Below are 18,834 nucleotides of genomic sequence, written 5' to 3' on the forward strand. Positions count from 1 at the left end.
ATGGATGTGTGTATCTGTCACTCTGGGACCATATCCTACCTGTGTCGGTGCAATGCAGTCATGCCCACATCCATTGTGGCAGCATTTTTCATCATTGGGGCAGTCACTGTCATTGGAACAGAACTCTGCACACGTCCCCACGCCCCATCGTCTACGAGGGCACACTCCAGGCTTTGCTTTGGGACAACACAATTTAACCAGACATGTCAGGGAACCCAACTTACCACAAAGAGACATGAACATTTACACAATTGGACTGAACCATTTTCTGAAAATCTGTCATATTTGTGTGGAGATGGTTACGATAAATGTTAGCTGCTACAGAATCACACAGTGGTCACAGAATGTCATCAGTACAATACAACAGTGAATAATCAGTGTGTCCTCGATCCTGGTACTTGGACATCCAGTCTGGCGTCAATCACTATCAACAGATATGAGAACAATTCATAACATTCAGCATCAAGTCTAGTGACCATCAACCCACACCTTGAGTGTCACAACTAGAATACTGGAAATATTGTGTATTACATAGACTGTATACGCTAAATGTTTTGTTGATCACTCTAAACTAAATATGATCTTTAGCGATCTTACATTTCCCCATTACAAATAGGTTTATGGTAGGATCTTGTCAGCCTACACTGACTCTTCCCATTGAAGTCTTACTATTACAATGACTATGAATCTTTCAGCTGGAATACTCTGGGTCATATATATATATATATATATATATATATATATATATATATATATATATATATATATATATATATATAGACTCTATATGCCTGCATGGCTCTTGGAAATCTTCATAATTTAGTGTCTTAGCTCTTAACCGAGCTCCAGCTTTCTTGATTCCAGAGTAATGCAGCAATAATGAATGCAATGGATGTGTGTATCTGTCACTCAGGGAACATATCCTACCTGTGTAAGGTGCAATGCAGTCATGCCCACATCCGTTGTGACAGCATTTTTCATCATTGGGGCAGTCACTGTCATTGGAACAGAACTCTGCACATATCCCTGAGCCCCATCGTCTACGAGGGCACACTCCAGGCTTTGCTTTGTGAACACAATTTGAGCAGATATGTCAGGGGACCCAACTTGCCACAATGAGACATGAACATAGACACAATTGGACTGAATCATTTTCTGAAAATCTGTCATAAATGTGTTCAGATGTATTCGACAAATATGCATTTGCATCTCTGGAAAGTTTGTAGGCCATACTCCAAGTAATTTTGTGTCTAATTAATAGTTTTGGAGACATTTGTCCCCGATCATCAATGTTTCCCCCATAACACCCATGAAAATGCATGGCAGCCTTCTGAATACTCACAATCTATTGGTTAAAATATGTAGGTTGAAAACATTGTATGTTAACTAAAACGGGCTGTGCAACTGGTTACACACAGACACACAAACAGTGCTTTTAAGATGCCCAAGTAATAATTTATAGTTGAATGAACATATGAGACAAGTTGACAATCACATCATTATATGTTGACTGAGTTGTTGCATACGTTTTCTCAAGTTGGAGCTAAGTTTGGGCCAACTAAAAATGTTAAGTTCAGGTAACACTTTTATCTAGCAGGCTTCTTCAAAAAACTCAGCAAATTGTCACAGTTTGTTTCATGACAAATAATGCAAAGTAGGCTAATTAGAACAACTCACCTGTAGATGTGCCTCCCGTTTCTGCAGCAGAGACTATTTTCAAATCTACAAATGCCAACAGAAAAAGAACCAAAGCACAACGCGCTGACAAATTCATGTCCATGCTGACTTCAAGACTGTTAGAGCAAATGCAGTTCAAATCAATTTCATAGAAGAAGAGGAGACCATATTATGTATTAACCTTAGATGACTAAGAGGGGGCGCTGCTTTGAAGCCACCGCACAGCCATTTTGGAACTCCTCCTTCATTGTAAAAAAGAAAGCTATAGAAATGCATCTATTAATGTCTACATTTGTTTTTTGACAAATATATTATATTACAGACACCTTAATGCATACATGAAAATGATATTAATTGAACTGAACATGAACATTTTATATTTTGAGAGTGTTCATGTTAATGCCCCCACCACAACAAAGAATTACTTAAATACATGAAATTGTGTCTTTGAAACATTCTATTGAAATTGTCACGTCCTGACCTTAGAGATTCTATTTATGTCTCTGTTTTGGTTGGTCAGGGCGTGAGTTTGGGTGGGCAATCTATGTCTGGTGTTCTATGTTGTCCTTGTGTTGTACTTCTGTGTGTTTGGCCTGATATGGTTCTCAATCAGAGGCAGCTGTCTATCATTGTCTCTGATTGAGAATCATATTTAGGTAGCCTGTTCCCACCTGTGTTTGTGGGTGGTTGTTTCCTGTGTTAGTTTTTGCACCATACGGGACTGTTTCGGTTGTTTGTACTTTTGTTATTTTGTTCAGTGTTCTGTTGAGTTATTAAATTTCTCATTATGGACACTTACCACGCTGCACATTGGTCTGATCCTTGCTACTCCTCCTCAGACGAAGAGGAAATCCGTTACAGAAATATTGTAGAACTCCATTCATTCCTATGGAGGACTGCTCTTTCTGGGGTGTGCCAATGTGGCGGCCTGTGGCTTCAAAGCCTCTCATTGGCCATTACAAAGCACCAGCAATCCAGGGTTTTTCACATCATTGGGGAGAGACCATAGAAAAGATGAATGCACAAGGAACAATGCACCTGCAGGGTCCCTATGCCCATCAATTTACATTCCGAGTTCGGATCCGAACACTTGCTTAGGTCACATGTAATGACAATAATTAAAAAGGATATATGGAACTTGTGCCTCTGGGGGTGCTCTTGATCCAAAAGTGGTCCCCCAAATGGACAGTAATATTGTTCAGAAATTAAACCAAAATTTGATGTAAACAATTAACAACTAAACGTCCATAGTGTGTCTTCAACTGAGTGTGTAGTTCAATGACTGAATGCATTTCTGTTAAACTGCAGGTGAAAATCCACAATGTATAATGATTCATAACGAAATGTTTCAAAGTACAGTATGTGGAGAACTATAACACTGTTGATGGGTTGATTTTTGGGCAACGGTTGGGCTCTGTTTACATGGTATATGATTTTTACTTGTAATTCATCTTAAGAAATAGGCCTATACATGTCCCAAAATAACTTTTTTAATTTCTATCAAAGCTTTTCTCTCTCATCTGTCAAGTTCATGATGGGCAGACCTATACGCGTTTATCATTTTACTACACTGATATCTTGTGGCTTAGAGCGGACAACTATTTGGCGGACTAAATAAATGCTCAACATTGGATTTTCTTACATTATTCTCTCACAATAACATTGTAGGACTATACAAATCACATTCTATATGACTGACTGTTAACCTGTCTCCTACCCTTCATCTACACTGATTGAAGTGGTTTTAACAGGTGAAATTAATAAGGGATCGCAGCTTTCACCTGGTCAGTCTATATCAGTCTATGTTCATAATGTTTTGTACAGTCAGTCTATAACACGTTGTGGTTGACAAAGTGATTAGCCATTTGATTCGCTGTTCAGGAGTCTTATGGCTTGGGGTAGAAGCTATTTAGGAGCCTCTTGGACCTAGACTTGGCGCTCCGGTACTGCTTGCCGTGCGGTAGCAGAGAGAACAGTCTATGACTAGGGTGGCTGGAGTATTTGACAATTTTTAGGGCCTTCCTCTGACACCACCTGGTATAGAGGTCCTGGATGGCAGGAAGCTTGGTCCCGGTGATGTACTGGGCCGTACGCACTACCCTCTGTAGTGCCTTGCGGTCGGAGGCCAAGCAGTTGCCATACCAGGCAGTGAACGAACCTGTCAGGATGCTCTCGATGGTGCAGCTGTAAAACCTTTTGAGGATCTGAGGACCCATGCCAAATCTTTTCAGTCTACTGAGGGGGAATAGGTTTTGTCGTGCCCTCTCCACAACTGTCTTGGTGTGCTTGGACCATGTTAGTTTGTTGATGATGTGGACGCCAAGGAACTTGAATCCTGCTCCACTACAGCCCCGTCAATGAGAATGGGGGCGTGCTCGGTCCTCCTTTTCCTGCAGTCCACAATCATCTCCTTTGTCTTGATCACGTTGAGGGGGAGTTGTTGTCCTTGCACCACACGGTCAGGTCTCTGACCTCCTCCCTATAGGCTGTCTCATCGTTGTCGGTGATCAGGCCTACCACTGGTGTGTCATCAGCAAACTTAATGATGGTGTTGGAGTAGTGCCTGGCCGTGCAGTCATGAGTGAACAGGGAGTACAGGAAGGGGCTGAGCACGCACCCCTACCCTTACCACCTGGGGGCGGCCCATCATGAAATCCAGGATTCAGTTACAGAGGGAGGTGTTTAGTCCCAGGGTCCTTAGCTTAGTGATGAGCTTTGAGGGCACTATGGTGTTGAACACTGAGCTGTAGTCAATGAATAGCAGTCTCACATAGGTGTTCCTTTTTTCCAGGTGTGACAGAGCAGTGGGGAGTGCAATAGAGATTGCATCGTCTGTGGATCTTTTGGTGTGGTATGCTAATTAGAGTGGGTCTAGGGTTTCTGGGATAATGGTGTTGATGTGAGCCATGACCAGCCTTTCAAAGCATTTCATGGCTACAGACGTGAGTGCTATGGGTCGGTAGTCATTTAGGCAGGCTATCTTAGTTTTTTTTGGCCACAGGGACTATGGTAGTCTGCTTGAAACATGTTGGTATTACAGACTCAGACAGGGAGAGGTTGAAAATGTCAGTGAAGACACTTGCCATTTGGTCAGCGCATGCTCGGAGTACACGTCCTGGTAATCCGTCTGGCCCTGCGGCCTTGTGAATGTTGACCTGTTTGAAGGTCTTACTCACATCGGCTGCGGAGAGCGTGATCACACAGTCGTCCGGAACAGCTGATGCTCTCATGCATGTTTCAGTGTTACTTGACTCGAAGCGAGCATAGAAGTTATTTAGCTCGTCTGGTAGGCTCGTGTCACTGAGCAGCTCGCGGCTGTGCTTCTCTTTGTAGTCTGTAATAGTTTGCAGGCCCTGCCACATCTGACGAGCGTCGGAGCCGCTGTAGTACGATTTAATGTTAGTCCTGTGTTGGCACTTTGCCTGTTTGATGGTTCGTCGGAGGGCATAGCGGGATTTCTTATAAGATCTCTGGCGCTCTAGGTCGACAGGTTCCCGCACCTAGGTTACCGGTCCGCTCCTGATCCCCGGGATCGTCATCTTGGTCTGCGTCCTGTGGCTGAAGCCGTGCGTCAGGGAGGGGGTACTGTCACGTGTGCTCCCTCTCCGGCCTCTAGGTCACCAGGCTGCTCGTTATGGCGCGGCCCTGTCACCATCGTTGCGGTCATCAGCGTGTTATGACACTCACCTGGACTCCATCACCTCCTTGATTACCTGCCCTATATATGTCACTCGTTTTGGTTCCTTCCCCAGGCTTCATTGTTTCTGTTTCAGTTTGGTCTGTGCAGTTGTTTGTGTTTCTTGTTTTCTATTATGTTTCGTTTATTGGTTAAATCCCTCACTCTTTGAACTTGCTTCCCAACTCTCAGCGCACATTGTTACACTAATATTCATAAGACCATTACATAAGATATGTAATATAGGTCTTTATAAACTACTTTACTAATCACCAGTTAAGTCTTTTTGCGTGGCCTCATCTAAAGTGTGGGCAACTTATACTTAAATACTAAATACTTTCTAAACAATAAGCACACAATATTCCAAAACGGTCACGCTGTTGTGATACTGTGATGTGTAACTTCAGACAAACTCTATGTTGAGTAACATAATGTTTTTAGTCCACAAATGCTTTTCTTAATTACATAAATGCTTCAAAATTCCCAAAAAGGGACATTAGCTGATGAAGATGATCTCATAGAACAAAACGTATAAGATCTCCTAAACCTGTCTTCACCACAAGACGTATTTTCAGCGTTTATCCACAAACCCTACAAAAACTCCATACATTTTCCCATAGGCTTTGTTCAAAGAACCATGGCGGAGTTAGTCCCTACAAAGAGACATCATTACTATTGCTCTCTATACATGTTAGCAATTGGGAGTCTTCAACCCTTGCAAAAGTAACCTCACAGCCCAATCCCCCCACCCCCCTTTCGCTAATTTCACCACCAGCAAAGCATTAAAAAAGAATCTCACCCATCTACACACAATATCTCATAATGACAGTGAAAACATGATTTTAGAAATATTTGCTAATTTATTGAAAGTGAAATACAGAAATATCTAATTTACATGCAGTACCAGTCAAAAGTTTGAACACACCTAGTCATTCCAGTTTTTTTTTTTAGTTTTTTTTACTATTTTTCTACATTGTGTAATAATAGTGAAGACATCAAAACTATGAAATAACACATATGGAATCATGTAGTAACCAAAAAAGTGTTAAACAAATAAAAATATATCTTAAATTCTTCTTAGTAGCCACACTTTGCCTTGATGACAGCTTTTCACACTCTTGGCATTCTCTCAACCAGCTTCACCTGGAATGCTTTTCCAGCAGTCTTGAAGGAGTTCCCCACATATGCTGAGCACTTGTTGGCCCTTCCTCCCCAATTAAGGTGCCACCAACCTCCTGTGCTAGACAGCCATTTTCAAAAGGGGTCTCTTTGCTGTTATACAGATTAAAATCCATCCATTTCTGGTGGATTGACAGTGGAACTCTGTTTAAAGTAGAATTTTTAAATGAAGCCAAACAGAGTAGGCTACTGTTTAAATGTTATCCTCCAGAAGAGGCAGAACATAGGCTATATTACAGCAAATAATATGTCTAATCTCGAAAGTACTGATAGAGGAAAAAACATTTTCTTGTAGAGAATGTATAAGGAAGGTATCATGTTAATGAATGACATTGTAAACAATGAAGGTAAAATTATGTCACACAAGCAATTAATCACGGTGTAAGGAAATGTATGCTCAATACAAAATTATAACCAGTTCATCGCAGCTCTGCCACAAAAATGGAAGAGGCAATTACTTAAAAGAGAAAGGAATGAATTAATCGTAAATGGCTTAAAATGACCAATATAAATCGTAACATGTATCAGTTTCCCTTATGGTCAACAGGGTTGACAACTATACCGCATTAAATTCAAGATAGTTGGGAACAGATTTTCGATATCCCAATACCATGGCATCAGATTTATGAAGTAATATACAAAGTAACAATTGAAGCATCAAACCTTTCTTTTCAATTTAAGCTATTATATCAAATTCCCGCTACAAAAAGAATGCTCAGTATATGGGGCATTGAACAGAATCAATAGAGTATCTATTTTGGTACTGTCCATCGGTGGCTTGTTTTTGGAGTCAGGTTCAGGAATGGTTGTTACCATGGGTACCACTTGGTGCATATTTAGGGGATTTTGCCCAAGCACTACACAGCTGATTCAAATAACCAACTCATCATCAAGCTTTGATTATTTTCATCAGCTGTGTAGTGCTAGAGCAAAAACCGAAACGTGCACCCAGGAGGGGCCCCAGGACCGAGTTTGGGAAACCCTGCCCTATGGTACTTGCCCAGGGACACAGTGATTTAATGCAAAGTGATGGATTGTGGGCATGCGCCTGCCACGGAGGAACATCCAAATCTTCCACAGTTTGATGTCAGAGTAGCTCACCATTGTCCCAGGGAGCATTCGGACTACCTCCAAGTCATATCGCATCTCACGCACCAGGGTTGTCCCCTTTGTGTGTCCCAAGTTGTTTCCACCGAGATGGATGACTGTATTCACGGTCACACCTCGTCTCAGCGAGAGAGAATATTTCAGAACCCTTCCACTGAGAACTGCTTTGCTAAATTTCGGGATTGTGTAGTCATCTATCTAGCCAGCTACATTGTGTAATCGCATAGTAAATATTTGCTTCAGTCTTTGTTTCCTTGCTCTCGCCATTTTTTATGAGCAATGATGTAACGGCTGTCCTCGCTGACAGAAGGAGAGGACCAAAACGCAGAGTGGTTAGTGTTCATTATTTAATGAAAGTCAACAAAACACTTCAAAATACAAAACAACCAACAAACGTAACAAAACCGAAACAGTCCTGTGTGGCACAAACACTGACACAGGAACAGACGAACTAGACACACAACATAGAAATTCCCACCCAGCTCACGTCCTGACCAATACTAAACAAGCAAAACACATAAGAACTCTGGTCAGGACGTTACAGTACCCCCCTCCTGAGGTGCGGACTCCGAACGCACCCCTAAAACTCAAGAGGAGGGTCTGGGTGGGCATCTGTCTGCGGTGGCGGCTCCGGCGCAGAACGAGGACACCACTCCACCACTGTCTTTGTCCCCCTCCTTAGCGTCCTTTGAGTGGCGACCCTCGCCCACGACCTTGGCCTAAGAATCCTCCCCAAGGCCCCCACATGATTTAGGAGGTAGCTCAGGACAGAGAGGTAGCTCAGGAAAGAGAGGTAGCTCAGGACAGAGAGGTAGCTCAGGACAGAGAGGTAGCTCAGGACAGAGGGGCAACTCCGGACAGAGAGGCAGCTCTGGACTAATGGCAGCTCCGGACTAAATGGCAGCTCCGGACTGAGTGGCAGCTCCGGACTGAGTGGCAGCTCCGGACTGAGTGGCAGCTCCAGACTGAGTGGCAGCTCATGACTGAGTGGCAGCTCATGACTGTAGGGCAGCTCATGACTGTAGGGCAGCTCATGACTGTAGGGCAGCTCATAACTGTAGGGCAGCTCATGACTGTAGGGCAGCTCATGACTGGAAGGCAGCTCATGACTGGAGGGCAGCTCATGACTGGAAGGCAGCTCATGACTGGAAGGCAGCTCATGACTGGAGGGCAGCTCATGACTGGCGGGCAGCTCATGACTGGCGGGCAGCTCATGACTGGAGGGCAGCTCATGACTGGAGGGCAGCTCATGACTGGAAGGCGGCTCTGGCAGCTCCTGACTGGCTGGCGGCTCTGGCAGCTCCTGACTGGCTGGCGGCTCTGGCAGCTCCTGACTGGCTTGCGGCTCTGGCAGCTCTTGACTGGCTGGCGGCTCTGGCAGCTCCTGACTGGCTGGCGGCTCTGGCAGCTCCTGACTGGCTGGCGGCTCTGGCAGCTCCTGACTGGCTGGCGGCTCTGGCAGCACCTGACTGGCTGGCGGCTCTGGCAGCTCCTGACTGACGGACGGCTCTAGCGGCTCCTGACTGACGGACGACTCTAATGGCTCGGGACAGACGGGCGGCTCTGAAGGCTCGTGGCAGACGGATGGCTCAGATGGCGCTGGGCAGACGGATGGCTCAGATGGCGCTGGGCAGACGGATGGCTCAGATGGCGCTGGGCAGACAGATGGCTCAGAGGCGCTGGGCAGACAGATGGCTCAGATGGCGCTGGGCAGACAGATGGCTCAGATGGCGCTGGGCAGACGGATGGCTCAGACGGCGCTGGGCAGACAGATGGCTCAGACGGCGCTGGGCAGACGGATGGCTCAGACGGCGCTGGGCAGACGGATGGCTCAGACGGCGCTGGGCAGACGGATGGCTCAGATGGTGCTGGGCAGGCAGGCAGCTCAGACGGCGCTGGGCAGACGAGCAGTGCAGGCAGCTCAGACGGCGCTGGGCAGACGAGCAGTGCAGGCGGCGTTGGGCAGACGGCCGACTCTGACCTGCTGAGGCGCACAGTAGGCCTGGTGCGTGGTGCCGGAACTGGTGGTACCGGACTGGAGACACGCACCTTAAGGCTAGTGCGGGGAGCAGGAACAGGGCACACTGAATTCTCAAAGCGCACTATAGGCCTGGTGTGTGGTACCGGCACTGGTGGTACCGGGCTGAGGGCACGCACCTCAGAGCGAGTGCGGGGAGAAGGAACAGTGCGTACAGGGCTCTGGAGACGCACAGGAGGCTTGGTGCGTGGTGCCGGAACTGGTGGTACCGGGCTGGAGACACGCACCATAGGGCTAGTGCGTGGAGGAGGAACTGGGCTCTGGAGACGCACTAGAAGCCTGGTGCGTGGTGTAGGCACTGGTGGTACTGGGCTGGGGCGGGAAGGTGGCGCCGGATATACCGGACCGTGCAGGCGTACTGGCTCCCTTGAGCACCGAGCCTGCCCAACCTTACCTGGTTGAATGCTCCCCGTAGCCCGTCCAGTACGGGGAGGTGGAATAACCCGCACTGGGCTGTGTTGGCGAACCGGGGACACCATGCGTAAGGTTGGTGCCATGTACACCGGCCCGAGGAGACGTACTGGAGGCCAGATATGTAGAGCCGGTTTCATGGCACTTGGCTCAATGCTCAATCTAGCCCGGCCAGTGCGGGGAGGTGGAATAACCCGCACCGGGCTATGCACACGTACAGGAGACACCGTGCGCTCTTCCGCATAACACGGTGTCTGCCCGTACTCCCGCTCTCCACGGTAAGCATGGGAAGTGGGCGCAGGTTTCCTACCTACCTTCGCCACACTACCCTTTAGCCCCCCCCCCCAATACATTTTTGGGGTTTCTTCACGGGCTTCCAGCCACGCTTCCGTGCTGCCTCCTCCTTCCGTGCTGCCTCCCCACCGCTCCTGGGCTTTAGCTGCCTCCATCTCTTCCCGAGAGCGGCGATATTCTCCAATGTGAGCCCAGTGTCCTTTACCCTCCAGAATTTCCTCCCATGTCCAGGATTCCTGTGTAGTGGGCCGCTGCTGCTCGTACTCACGCTGCTTGGTCCGAGTTTGGTGGGTGGTTCTGTAACGGCTGTCCTCGCTGACAGAAGGAGAGGACCAAAACGCAGAGTGGTTAGTGTTCATTATTTAATGAAAGTCAACAAAACACTTCAAAATACAAAACAACCAACAAACGTGACAAAACCGAAACAGTCCTGTGTGGCACAAACACTGACACAGGAACAGACGAACTAGACACACAACATAGAAATTCCCACCCAGCTCACGTCCTGACCAACATTAAACAAGCAAAACACATAAGAACTCTGGTCAGGACGTTACAAATGATCAGTAGGATTATGTGCAGGGATCTTATCAATGAATAAAACGTACAACATTGTGAAGATTCACAAGGAGAGCATGTGTTAAACAGTATTATAAAGTGGGTGGTTCGTGCCACGAATGCTGATTGTCTGACAGCCGTGGAATATCAGGCCGTATTCCACGGGTATGACAAATCATTTATTTTTACAGCTTCAATTACGTTGGTAATCAGTTTATAATAGCAATAAGGAACATCGGGGTTTGTGGTATATGGCCAATATACCACGACTAAGGGCTGTATATCCAGGCACTCCGTTTTGCATCGTGCTGCGAACAGTCCTTAGCATGGTATATTGGCCATATACCACACCTCCTCGTGCCTTATTGCTTAATTATAATGTTGTATAATAAGGTTGCATGATCACCTTCCGGTGTAAAAAACATGGAAATTAAAAACCAAAAACTATGTTTAAAGTGAGAAAAGGCATTGGTCTGAAGCCGGAAAATTAAGGATATTCACATGAGCACCACATGAGTCTCAAATAAACCCCTAAAAAACAAGGCACAGGTGTTCAAAATCTTGTTTTATTCAAATTCAGCAGTCCACATGAGTTTGTCAATTGACATACCGTCCATGAAGTTGGTCCAGATTCCATAAAAGCTATGATCATTTTTAATTTTTATTATTGCATAAAATCATCAGTTTTCAAAGACATAATTGTACATGTAATAATTTGTATTTTCTACTTATTTCTTATAATTATTAAGAATTTCCAATAAAGCTTCAATGGCTCAGTGCAGGCGTAGAATCAACATATCCGGAAACACTTCTGTTCCTCGGGCACTGGCCATCTTTGTAACAGTACTCGGCACACATGTAGGTCCCCTTGGGCAGGACACAGCGACCGGGCTTCACTATGGTAACAGAGAAAAAGCGGTCAGTTATACAGTAGAAACATACGTGTAATAGGAATTTCCAGGTTAACAATCGAGAAAAGCAGTCGCAGGTAAAGTCAATCAAATCTATCCATAATAAATTGATACATGCAAAATGTATATGTACAATGTATGTGCATGTATATGTAGCAGAAAAGCTGTAAAAACCGCCCAAAAGATTTTTGACCTCCAAAGAGGTGGAGGACACAGTTTATTACAATTTGCAACAGGGAGACACTTCCAGCACAGAAGCAGAGAAAATGTCTAACTGGCATCTTGGAGACATGCCCTTTACATTCTAATCAGACAGCACCAAATGTTCTGTAAACACCAGCTCTAGAGGCTTGTAGGAAGTCAAAACAAACAGGCTGTCAGCTGCTACAGAATCACACAGTGTTCACAGAATGTCATCAATACAATATAACAGTGAATAATCAGTGTGTCCTCGGCCCTTGTACCTCAAGTCCGGCGTCAATCTCTATCAACAGATGTGAGAACAATCCATAACATTCAGCATCAAGTCCAGTGACCATCAACTCACACCTTGAGTGTCACAAGTAGAACACTGGAAATCATCCGTACACTGATTCTTTCCATTGAGGTCTAACTATTATAATGAGTTGGAATTCTGTTGGTGGCCCTTAACAAATTGTCAGCTTAATTAATGTTCTGTGAATTGCTGTATCATAAGAAACGTATGTTGCTACTCCTCTGAATTCTCTGCCTGATATTCCCATATTACCCTGAAATATGCATTTGTATCACTTTATCAACAACAACGTGTTATACACTGACTGAACAAAACATTATGAACACCTGCTCATTCCATGACAGAGACTGACCAGGTGAATCCAGGTGAAAGCTATGATCCAATATTGATGTAACTTGTTAAATCCACTTCAATCAGTGTAGATGAAGGGGAGGAGACAGGTTAAAGAAGGATGAAGGATTTTTAAGCCTTGAGACAATAGACACATGGATTATGTATGTGTGCCCTTCAGGAGGGTGAATGGGCAAGACAACAGATGTAAGTGCCTTTGAACAGGGTATGGTAGTAGGTGCCAGGCGCACCAGTTTGACTGTGTCAAGAACTGCAACGCTGCTGGGTTTTTCATGCTCAACAATTTCCTGTGTGTATCAAGATTTTTTACATTTTTTATTTATTTTACTTTTATTTAACTTCTACTTCCTCCCAAACCCGATCCGGGAGCACCCCCATCAGTAAAAAAGCTGACTAGCATAGCCTAGCATAGCGTCACAAGTAAATACTAGCATCTAAATATCATTAAATCACAAGTCCAAGACACCAGATGAAAGATACACATCTTGTGAATCCAGCCATCATTTCTGATTTTTAAAATGTTTTACAGGGAAGACACAATATGTAAATCTATTAGCTAACCACGTTAGCAAAAGACACCACTTTTTTTACTCCACCATTTTTTTCCTGCATAGGTAGCTATCACAAATTCGACCAAATAAAGATATAAATAGCCACTAACCAAGAAACAACTTCATCAGATGACAGTCTGATAACATATTTATTGTATAGCATATGTTTTGTTGGAAAAATGTGCATATTTCAGGTATAAATCATAGTTTACCATTGCAGCCACCATCACAACTCTCACCAAAGCGACTAGAATAACTACAGAGAGCAACGTGAATTACCTAAATACTCATCATAAAACATTTCTGAAAATACACAGCGTACAGCAAATGAAAGACAAAGATCTTGTGAATCCAGACAATATTTCAGATTTTTTAAGTGTTTTACAGCGAAAACACAATATAGCATTATATTAGCTTACTACAATAGCCAACCACACAACAGCATTGATTCAAGCCAAAAATAGCGATAACGTATAAACCAGCAAAAGATATTAATTTTTTCACTAACCTTCTCAAACTTCTTTCGTTGACAGTCCTATAACATCATATTACACAATACATATAGAGTTTGTTCGAAAATGTGCATATTTAGCTGCACAAATCGTGGTTATACAATATGAATAGCAGCCAAAATGCAAACAAAATGTCGGGAGAAATCTTGGGAGAGGCACCTATTCTAATCGATAACTAATCATAAACTAGACTAAAAAATACAGGTTGGACAGCAAATGAAAGATACATTAGTTCTTAATGCAATCGCTGTGTTAGATTTTTTAAATTAACGTTACTACAACATACAGCGTGCGTTAAAGCGAGACCGCACCTAGGTTCATAGCAGAATAATAGTTCTACATTTTTCAACAGAACAACGAATTAACATCATATATAGTTCTTACTTTTTGATGAACTCCCATCAGAATCTTGGGCAAGGTGTCCTTAGTCCAAAAGAATCGTTGCTCGGTTGTAGATTGTTGCCTTCAACGTTGGAATAAGCAGTAAACATTAGCCATGTGGCAAGACGTGTCCGACTCACTAAAACGCAGGACAAATGAATATCCGAAAATCGCAATATACCGATATAAACTGATATAACTCGGTTTAATATAACAACATTATGATGTCTTTAACACCTATAACGAATAAAAACACAGCTGGATATATCTAAGGCCTATAACCGGAGCGTTCTAGAGCCACAGCCAAAGGTCCTTCCTGCGTCAGAGCGAAGTGAACAAAGACCGGACCCTACGTTCCCAGGCTATTTATAACCTCTCAGTTCTACCTAGCAACTCCATTTCAATTCTCACTATTCGCTGACACCCAGGGGAAGACGTATGCAGTGCATCTCAACCAATAGAAGACAGGCAAATTAATAAACTGACCTGGGAACAGCTTGCAGAATTCAGCATTCTCACATCCTCATAGGAAAATTGCTCTAAGTCCAGTTCTGTTTTACTCACAGATATAATTCAAACGGTTTTAGAAACTTGAGAGTGTTTTTCTATCCAATAGTAATAATAATATGCATATTGTACGAGCAAGAATTGAGTACGAGGCAGTTTAATTTGGGAACGAAATTATTACAAAGTCCAAACAGCACCCCCTATTGAGAAGAAGTTTTAACTAGGCAAGTCAGTTAAGAACAAATTCTTATTTTCAATGACGGCCTAGGAACCGTGGGTTAACTGCCTTGTTCTTAACGACTGATTTTTACCTTGTCAGCTCAGGGATTTGCTCTTGCAACCTTTCGGTTACTAGTCCAAAGCTCTAACCCCTAGGCTACCCTCCGCCAACGGTCCACCAACCAAAGGACATCCAGCCAACATAACACAACTGTGAGAAGCATTGGAGTCAACATGGGCCAGCATCACAATGGACTGCTTTCAACACCTTGTAGAGTTCATGCCTTGATGAATTGAAGCTTTTCTGAGGGCAAAAGGGGGTGCAACTCAAAATAGGAAAGTGTTCCTAACGTTTGGTATACTCGGAGTGTATAGATGTTGCACAACATCTTGGAAATCTTCTTAATTTAGTGTCTCAGGTCTAAAGAGAGTGTATGTGAAAAATATATATCTATGTGTATGAAATGTACATTACAAGCTCCAGCTTTCTTGATTCCAGAGTAATGCAGCAATAATGAATGCAATGGATGTGTGTATCTGTCACTCTGGGACCATATCCTACCTGTGTAGGTGCAATGCAACATCCATTGTGGCAGCATTTTTCATCATTGGGGCAGTCACTGTCATTGGAACAGAACTCTGCACATATCCCTGAGCCCCATCGTCTACGAGGGCACACTCCAGGCTTTGCTTTGGGACAACACAATTTAACCAGACATGTCAGGGAACCAAACTTACCATAAAGAGACATGAACATGGACAAAATTGGACTGAACCATTTTCTGAAAATCTGTCATATTTGTGTGGAGATGTTTACGATAAATAGGAATTTGTATTTGTAGGAAGTCAAAACAGAAAGGTGGTGACATTGTCAGCTGCTATAGAATCACACAGTGTTCCACAATGTCATCAACACAATACAACAGTGAATAATCAGTGTGTCCTCGGTCCTGGTACTTGTACCTCCAGTCTGGCGTCAATCACTTTCAACTCTAAAGGCCTACATGGCTCTCAGAAATCTTCTTAATTGAGTGTCTCAGCTCTAGAGAGAGTGTATGTGAAATATATTGATCTATGTGTATGAAATGTACATTACAAGCTCCAGCTTTCTTGATTCCAGAGTAACGCAGGAATAATGAATGCAATGGATGTCTGTCACTCAGGGACCATATCCTACCTGTGTAAGGTGCAATGCAGACATGCCCACATCCATTGTGGCAGCATTTTTCATCATTGGGGCAGTCACTGTCATCGGAACATAACTCTGCACACGTCCCTACGCCCCATCGTCTACGAGGGCACACTCCAGGCTTTGCTTTGGGACAACACAATTTGAGCAGACATGTCAGGGAACCGAACTTACCACAAAGACACATGAACATGGACACAAATACACTGAACCATTTTCTGAAAATCTGTCATATTTGTGTGGAGATGGTTACGATAAATGTTAGCTGCTACATAATCACACAGTGTTCCACAATGTCATCAACACAATACAACAGTGAATAATCAGTGTGTCCTCGGTCCTGGTACTTGTACCTCCAGTCTGGCGTCAATCACTTTCAACAGATATGAGAACAATCCATAACATTCAGCATCAAGTCTAGTGACCATCAACCCACACCTTGAGTGTCACAACTAGAATACTGGAAATATTGTGTATTATATAGACTGTATATGCTAAATGTTTTGTTGGTCACTCTAAACTAAAAATGATCTTTAGCGATCTTACATTTCCCCATTACAAATAGGTTTATGGTAGCAACTTGTCAGCCTACACTGACTCTTCCCTTTGAAGTCTTTCTATTACGTGACTTCTTAATTGAGTGTCTTAGCTCTAAAGAGAGCTCCAGCCTTCTTGTTTCCAGAGTAATGCAGCAATAATGAATGCAATAGATGTGTGTATCTGTCACTCTGGGACCATATCCTACCTGTGTAAGGTGCAATGCAGACATGCCCACATCCGTTGTGACAGCATTTTTCATCATTGGGGCAGTCACTGTCACTGGAACATAACTCTGCACATATCCCTATGCCCCATCGTCTACGAGGGCACACTCCAGGCTTTGCTTTGGGACAACACAAATTGAGCAGATGTCAGGGAACCCAACTTGCCACAAAGAGACATGAACATAGACACAATTGGACTGAACCAATTTATGAAAATCTATCCTGTTTGTGTCGAGATGGATTTGACAAATATGCATTTGAATCTCTGGAAAGTTTGTAGGCCATACTCCAAGTAATGTTGTGTCTAATTAATAGTTTTGGAGACATTTGTCCCCGATCATCAATGTTTCCCCTATAACACCCATGAAAATGCATGACAGCCTTCTGAATACTCACAATCTATTGGTTCACATAATGTAGGTTGAAAACATTGTATGTTAACTAAAAAGGGCTGTGCAACTGGTTACATACAGACACACAAACAGTGCTTTTAAGATGCCCAAGTAATAATTTATAGTTGAATGAACATATGAGACAAGGTGACAAACACATCATTATTGTGTTTGTTGCATACGTTGTTGCATACGTTTTCTCAAGTTGGAGCTAAGTTTGGGCCAACTAAAAATGTTAAGTTCAGGTAACACTTTTATCTAGAAGTTGAATAAACTGAAAAAGGCTTTGGAACCACTTACTTCATAATAATTCGTTGAAACAACTAGAATTGTTTTTACAGTGTATGCGTAAAATGGCCAAGGGTAGGCTGGATTGATTCAAAGTCATAATGGCTGGCTTGTATTTCTTAGTAAGGTAGCAACAAAATAGGTTGCAAAGGGGCAATGCACAATTATAGGCTATTGTTTATAACCACTTAGGTAGGCTATAACACCTAAGTCAAGTGTAGCAGGCTTCTTCAAAAAACTCATCAAATTATCACAGTTTGTTTCATGACAAATAATGACAAATAATACAAAGTAGGCTAATTAGAACAACTCACCTGTAGATGTGCCTACCGTTTCTGCAGCAGAGACTATTTTCAAATCTACAAATGCCAACAGAGAAAGAACCAAAGCACAACGCGCTGACAAATTCATGTCCATGCTGACTTCAAGACTGTTAGAGCAAATGCAGTTCAAATCAATTTCATAGAAGAAGAGGAGACCATATTATGTATTAACCTTAGATGACTAAGAGGGGGCGCTGCTTTGAAGCCACCGCACAGCCATTTTGGAACTCCTCCTTCATTGTAAAAAAAAAAAAACCTATAGAAATGCATCTATTTGAATGCATCTACATTTGTTTTTTGACAAATATATTCTATTACAGACACCTTAATGCATACATGAAAATTATATTAATTGAACTGAATATGAACATTTTATATTTTGAGAGTGTTAATGTTAATGCCCCCACCACAACAAATAAATACATGAAATTGTGTCCTTGAAACATTTTATTGAAATATTGTAGAACTCCATTCATTCCTATGGAGGACTGCTCTTTCTGGGGTGTGCCAATGTGGCGGCCTGTGGCTTCAAAAGCCTCTCATTGGCCATTACACAGCATCAGCAATCCAGGGTTTATACACATCATTGGGGAGAGACCATAGAAAAGATGAATGCACAAGGAACAATGCACCTGCAGGGTCCCTATGCCCATCAATTTACATTCCGAGTTCGGATCCGAACACTTGCTTAGGTCACATGTAATGACAATAATTAAAAAGGATATATGGAACTTGTGCCTCTGGGGGTGCTCTTGATCCAAAAGTGGTCCCCCAAAAGGACAGTAATATTGTTCAGAAATTAAACCAACATTTGATGTAAACAATTAACAACTAAACGTCCATAGTGTGTCTTCAACTGAGGTGTGTAGTTCAATGACTGAATGCATTTCTGTTAAACTGCAGGTGAAAATCCACAATGTATAATGATTCATAATGAAATGTTTCAAAGTACAGTATGTGGAGAACTATAACACTGTTGATGGGTTGATTTTTGGGCAACGGTTGGGCTC

The 18,834-nt window shown here is 43.3% G+C and overlaps 1 protein-coding gene across 1 annotated transcript; it reads right to left on the reverse strand.

The window, feature by feature from the left end:
* Positions 1-35: 35 nt before the first annotated feature.
* Positions 36-17,918, reverse strand: LOC120058692 (whey acidic protein-like). The gene is made up of 6 exons (XM_039007437.1): positions 17,832-17,918; positions 16,803-16,935; positions 16,046-16,183; positions 15,431-15,558; positions 928-1,065; positions 36-176 (listed from the first exon to the last, which is right to left on the reverse strand). Exons 1-6 carry the CDS (start codon positions 17,916-17,918, stop codon positions 36-38), a joined length of 765 nt encoding a protein of 254 aa, XP_038863365.1.
* Positions 17,919-18,834: the final 916 nt, after the last annotated feature.

This window comes from Salvelinus namaycush, chromosome 14 (assembly GCF_016432855.1).
Source record: "Salvelinus namaycush isolate Seneca chromosome 14, SaNama_1.0, whole genome shotgun sequence".
NCBI lineage: Eukaryota > Metazoa > Chordata > Actinopteri > Salmoniformes > Salmonidae > Salvelinus > Salvelinus namaycush.